A 7074-nucleotide genomic window follows, 5' to 3' on the forward strand; every position below is an offset into this window, starting at 1 on the left:
GACAAACTCTTTAAAGCATTGCCACATAAGACAGTACAGCAGAGCACTCAGACTTCTGGATCTTGATTCATGTATACTTGGAAAAGTTATTGAGGACCCCAAAAAGATTTTGTTCCTACGGATTGAATTTACCAATAGTTACTATATTTTAAATTAAAACTGAAAATTTTTAATTGACCAAGCTCATAATGTATTGGCCTAGCTAATATATTTAATGAAAAAGCATTTCCAAAAACCACTGAAAAGAACAACATAGTTTTATAATCTCCAGTGTCTGTCTTAATGGAAAATAATTGGATTCTCATAAACACTTCTGATTTTATGTGGCTGTCACCTGGTCACTCAAGTTTCTTCCCCCACAAATTCCTGTATAAGTATTTGTTGTTCACAAGCCTGTTTGAGTGAGCATCCCCATCCTCCTACTTTATTACCCTATTTGGTTTCTTTTGTACATACTGCTGTATGAAATTAACTCATTTATTATTCATTTGCTTTGTTTGTATTCCTCTATTAGAATAACTACAATGCATGTTTTATAAGAGCAGGGATGGTCTATGTTGTTCTCTACCGTGTTCCCAACACATAGAGCAGGATCTGGTGTGTAGTACTCAGTAAACATTTGAAGAAATAAATGAAAGATGGATGTGCCTGAGAAATATTTCTCAGTTTCTTTATATTATTAATGTTTCTATATGTTCTGGGTCTTGTTAGTGAAAAGGGGTGGGCAGTGAGTCAAATGTAATGTTCCCAATATATTGAAGTAGCTCACAGAATTGCAGAACTTAAAATTGTAAGGACAATTAGAATAGCCCCTAATTATTTTTTCATTATTCTTGGCAGACAACTGTTCACATGTTACTTGAGAGCTTTCTTGACTAAGACCCTACCTTGTGAGGCGACCTCCCTTGTTTCTTTACTAGCACAAATATTAAGAAAACTCTTTTTCAGATCTAACTTCAAACTCTAATAGGCTTATTAGAGTTGTCAGTGCAAAGTTCCTTCTTATAGCCATCATTGTACCTGGAATCATTGAGTAGAGAGTGGCCAGGGTAGAATATTCATACAACACTTCCCAGGTCACGATGAGGACCCAGCTGGTAGGGTCCACTTCATTGCTGTCACCACCATGTCACTTAGTCCATGAATACAAACCCCTAGTGTTTGCTGGGTTATTTAAGAAGAATATCCAGAAACCTTCAAAAAATGTTACTTTTGTTCAGGAATACGCTCTCTTAGTCAGATGTGGCATTCACTTACACTTCCACCTCTTGGGATGGAGAGACAGGAAAACCAAGAGTTAAAGGTCATTCTCAGCTATCTAACAAGTCTGAAGCTAGTTGGGCTATGTGAGACCCTTTCGAAAAACAAGAAAGGGCTGGAGAGATGGCTCCGCAGTTAAGAGCACTGACTACTCTTGCAGAGGATCCAGGTTCAATTCCTAGCATTCACATAGTGGCTAATAACCATCTGTAACTCCATTCTAAGGGATCTGACACCCTGTTCTGTCCTCTGTGGGCACTGTATGACATGGGTGCACTTACATGCAGACAATACACTCATACACATAAAATCTAAAAATAAATAAAAATAAAGAAGAAAGCAAAAGCTAAGAATTTTTTTTTTTTTTGTCTTTTTGAGACAGGGTCTCCCTGTAGCTCCATCTGGCCTGGAACGCACTGTGTAGATCACGCTGGCCTCAAACTCACAGAAATCTGCCTGCCTCTGCCTCCCAAGTGCTGGGATTGAAGGCCTGCACCACCATGCTCAGCCAAGAATATTTTTTTCTTGATAGAGATTCATTAATGATCATGTATTGGTACAGTAGTTGCTTTATGAATGGTAGCTTAAGTAAACATACTCTTTTAACTTCTCTTGTACTGTTTTATAGGCAGAACGTTACCAAAGTCTCCTTGAAGAATTGAAAATAAACAAGAGACAACTGATGCTTTTCCAACTATATTATAATGAGGAAAAAATTAATTTTCTGAACACTGAATTACAACATATGGACAGGAATTTGAATGTCATAAAAGAGACTCTTTCTCACCATGAAAAATATACTCAAAGCCAAGAAAAAGGATCATGGAATGTTAAGTAGACAACTACAGCAAACAGGAAAAGAATTGAAGTGAGTTTTATAAAATAGATATTAACAGTTGGGGTTTGATTTTGTGTGTGCGTATGTGTGTACATGTATGTACATACCTTGCCAGGCATGGTGGTGTACATACCTTGCTGGGTGTGGTGGCGCAGCCTTTAATCCCAGTCACTGGGAGGCAGAGGCAGGCAGAGCTCTGTGAGTTCAAGGCCAGCCTGGTCTACATAGTAAGTTCCAGGACAGCTGGGGCTATAGGGAGACCCTGTCTCAAAAAGACCAAAAAAAATGTATGTACATACCACATGGATGCTTGCTAAGGTGCATGTGTGAAGACCAGAAGACAGCCTGCAGGATTCAGTTCTCTCCTACTATGTGGGTCTGAGGAATTGAACTCAGGTTATCAAATTTGTCTACAAGTACCTTTATGTGCTGAGTCATCTCTCTGCTCCAGTAGTGTTTTATGTACATTGATAGATAAAATAAAAACATAGTTGACACTTTGAGAGTTGACATTTTGTGTGGAAGACAGTGCTGGAAACTGAGCTTAGGGCTATGCACCTGGTATGCAAGCATTTTACCACTAAGATATATTCCCAGCCTAGAAATTGGCTTTTTTTAAAAAATTGACTTTCCTTTAAAAATTATTTTTATTTTTATGTGTATGAATGTATTCCCTGCATGTGTATAAATGCACCCATGCATGCAATGCCCATGGAGGCCAGAGGATGGTGTCAGGTCCCCTAGAACTGGAGTTACAGATGATTATGAGCTGCTATGTGGGTGCTGGGAAGTGAACCCCTGTCTTTTATAAGAGCAACCAGTGTTCTTTACCACTGCCATAATTCCAGCCCCAGAAATTGACTTTTAAATTTTTTTAATTTTTATTTTTATTTTATTTTTTTATTTTTTTGGTCTTTTTGAGACAGGGTCTCCCTGTAGCCCCAGTTGTCCTGGAACTCACTATGTAGACCAGGCTGGCCTTGAACTCACAGAGATCTGCCTGCCTCTGCCTCCCAAGTGCTGGGATTAAAGGTATGCACCACCAAGCCCCGCCTTTTAATAGTTTTAAAAGTAGAACATGAAAGATATTTTCCATCAAATTTTACTTGAGATACAATAGAAATCAAATAACAAGATTACAGTAAACCTAGCAGCAGTTTACCCTTAAAACACAATTGCATGTGCAGACCTTTTTTTAAAAACAATATATATTTTATTGAGTTTTTGTGCATTTCATACATCTTAATTATATTTAGACTCCCTCCCCTGTCTGCATCTCCCCATAGCCACTCCCCCTTCAGATTTCATGCATTCTGTCATGTATGTTAAAGCCTATCAAGTCCCCAGATGTCCCTCGGTGAGTTCACCCACTAGAGCCTGGTCAGACTATCTAGTGTAACACCCGTAAAGCAGACCAATTCTCCCTCATCCACCAGTGATTAGCTACCAATAGTTCCTCAGCTAAGATTGGGGCTTCTTACCCATTTCCCCAGTTCTGTCTGGGTTTTGTCTGGTTTGAGTTTGCGTGGATCTTGAGCAGGTTTCACCATTGCAATTTGTGTAGCCTTGGCTGTCCTGGACCTCACTACATAGATCAGCCTAGCCTGGAACACATAGAGATCTGCTTGCATCTGCCTCTCAAATACTGGGATTAAAGTTGTACACCACCATGCCCCAAGGAAATTGACTTTCTTAGTTTGGAATGCTTCTAAACATACAGAAAAATTACAGAGTAGTACGCTGCTCTCATATTCCCATGATGTTTCTTCTACTATTAAGATCTTAGATTAGGGGGCTGGAGAGATGGCTCAGCGGTTAAGAGCACTGGCTGCTCTTGCAGAGGACCCGGATTCAATTCCCAGCACCCACATCGTGGCTTATAACTGTTACTCCCATTCCAGGGGATCCAACGCCATCTTCTGACCTCCGAGGGCATTGCATAACATTAGTGCACCTACCTCCATCAGATTACACTTATACACATAAAATAAAAATAATAAATAAAATATTTTTTAAATTAATTTTCAAACCAGGTGTGGTGGCATAAGCCTTTAATTCCAGCGCGCGGGAGGCAGAGGCAGGCGGATCTCTGTGAGTTCAATGCCAGCCTGGTCTACATAGTGAGTTCCAGGACAACTGGGGCTACAGGGAGACCCTGTCTCAAAAAGACAAAAAAATTAATTTTTAAAAAAGCTTTATGTTTCCTTTTTAGATCTCTTGAAACACTTTTAAATCAAAAGAGGCCTCAGTACATTAAAGCGAAAGAAAACACATCTCACCATCTCAAGAAATTGGATTTGTCTAAGAAATCAATAAAAGACAATGAAAAACAGTGTTCTAAACAGGAGGAAGATATAAGAGCCCTGGAGACAGAGCTGGGTGACCTAAATAGTGCATGGAGAAGTTTTGAAAAGCAGATAGAGGAAGAAGTCTTACTTAAAGGGCGACACATTGAATTGGAAGCTAGTCAGGTGAACACATTTGAAAGAATTTTTATATTGTTTCAATTTATCTTTTTAATTAAAAAAATTTAAAGAATGACTTCTGATAGTTTATCAAGATTACCCCTAGAAGGTAAATTATAGGATTAAAGTCTAAGACACTTGGTGTAATGTTGTAAGAAAAGTTAAGTTATTAAGTTACCATTTTTAAGGTAAAACAGTTTTTCCTTGGATAGTATAAAAACTTAAAATGTCAGATATAAATGACTTAAATTTTTAAAAATTTTGAATTTTGTATATATATATGTTTATACATATATATGTGTTTATACATATATATGAATGTTTGCCTGCGTGTATGTAAGAGGCAAGTGGGTGTCAGATCCCCTGGAACTGAAATTATGGATGGTTTTTAGCTGTCATGTGGATGTTGGGAACTTAACCTGGGTCCTCTACAAGAGCAGTCAGCACTCTTAACTGCTGAGCCATTCCTTCAGCTCCCAGATATATGTAGTTTAATATAGTATACAAGATTTAATTATAAATTAGTAATAAATACTTAAATGTGTAGCTGAGAATTTTCATTCTTTCAACGAAAGTTTCATTTATCTTTTTCATTAATTTTGTGGTAATTGTATATCACAATATACATAAACCAGAATAATCATGACTAGAAAAATAGAAAAAAGTATTTTCTGCAGATTCTTGTTTCTCAAGATTTTCTGTGAGAGACCTTATTATAGTTTGATACTTTGTTGTTCTATCCAAAGAGTTTCAAATAAAGACATTTTTCATACGATGTTCACATATTTTCCCTGGAGAAGATGGCTAATTTTCTGGTTTGAATAAATCCAGATTTTGATAAGATTATCTGCTAGTATAGGATGTCATACAAATTCACTTAGGTGAGTAATATGTCAATGCTGTTTACATAGCTGGATCATTATAAAGAGCTGAAGGAGCAAGTAAGAAGGAAAGTAGCTATAATGACTCAACAGTTGGAAAAACTACGGTGGGAACAGAAGGCAGAAAAAGAAAGATTGACATTTGAGGAGAGGAGACATGGAGAAGTTCAGGTACCATGGATTGTACAGTCATAATTATTCTCAGTGAAATTTTATTCCCCATTATATTAACTTTTCAATATATAAGTGGATTTATATCAAACATAAGCAATTAAAATTTCTGAGGGGCTAGAGCTTAGTGGTAGAGCGCTGATGTCCTGATTCAGTTTCCCCAGCACAGCAAAATAATCCTGGGTTCTCTGTTTTTAGTATTCTTCTTAGGGGCAACTTTATGGATAAAATAAGGATAGGCAGTACTTTGATTCATGTACTCAGTAAATGTTTTCTGGGTATCTGTGTGGTGATAATATGGTCAGAAAACAGTCTGTGCTGAGCATGTATTTTAGTTTATAGACGTAGGGAGTGATAAAGAGGGAGTATCCTAAAAGAGGTGAGTGCATCGTCATTTGAGAACATAAGCACAGACACAGCTCTCTGCATCTCTGAGTTCTGCAGCCATGGATTCAACTGAGGATTGAAAATAGGGGAAAATATTTTTACCAAACATTATTTACACTTTTTGTCACTCTCTAAACAATACACTGCAACACCAATTTATATATGGCATTTACCTTGTACTAGGCATTATAAGTAATCTAGAGAGGATTCAAAGCATATAGGAAGATATGTTAGATTATATGTGAACACTGGGCTAGGCTATTTTTATAAGGATTTTAGTATCTGCAAATGAAAATAACCACCATGGGTTCAGGAACCATTTGGAGAATGACCGTAGCCCAGTAAGAATAGTCAGTCTATGCTGGGAATAACAGTCAAGATGCATTATAACATTCTTCCTCAGTTTAAGACAGACTTGGCTTCCAGCTCATCTTGCTTTTAATGTATATAGTCTCAGCAAATAACTAAATTGTTTTACTCTTCTGAGCTTTAACTTCTGCAACTGTACAATGAGGACAGATGTGGTGACCCCACAGTGAAGGGCAGAACGAAAGGATGAAATTAGTGATGATATACATGCATGTTGGCTTTTCTTAGTGTTTCATGGCTTATAAAGACTGAAAATTGGGCTATAAAATTATTGTTGTGGTACATTCAACAATAATTCATTATATATTATGAAGTTTCTCTGGGCCATCCTGATATATTGAAGTATCTGTCTGCTAAGTATACTGTAAACCCAATCTATTTAATCCTCATTAAGGACCCTATAGGGTAGATGTCATTATTTTCAAGCCTTGTTTTTCTTATGTGTTTGAGTGCGTCTACACTGTCAGGAATCAGTTCTCTCCTTCCTCCATGAGCCAGTGATTGAACTCAGGTCATCAGGTTTGGCTGAAAGTACCTTTACCTATTGAGCCAGCTCACAGGTCCTAAATATCTTCATACAGTTATATTTGATACTTTGCAAAATTTTAACAGCTTACAATAGAGTAAATTTTAGACATGTAATACTGGTTTAGAATGTTGTAATTTATTTCAGATTTCATTTCCTATGTAGGGAAATCTAAAA

General features: G+C 37.2%; 1 protein-coding gene across 1 annotated transcript in view; it reads left to right on the top strand.

Annotated features, from left to right (window-relative positions):
- Positions 1-7074, top strand: part of Smc1b (structural maintenance of chromosomes 1B) — an 82634-nt gene that overhangs the window by 10467 nt on the left and 65093 nt on the right. The window contains 4 exon segments of the mRNA XM_017801026.2: positions 1889-2053; positions 2055-2128; positions 4311-4569; positions 5475-5615. Coding sequence (XP_017656515.1) covers positions 1889-2053; positions 2055-2128; positions 4311-4569; positions 5475-5615 — 639 coding nt within the window.

The sequence above is a fragment of the Nannospalax galili genome, unplaced genomic scaffold (genome assembly GCF_000622305.1).
Source record: "Nannospalax galili isolate Female #2095 unplaced genomic scaffold, S.galili_v1.0 scaffold180, whole genome shotgun sequence".
Taxonomy (NCBI): domain Eukaryota; kingdom Metazoa; phylum Chordata; class Mammalia; order Rodentia; family Spalacidae; genus Nannospalax; species Nannospalax galili.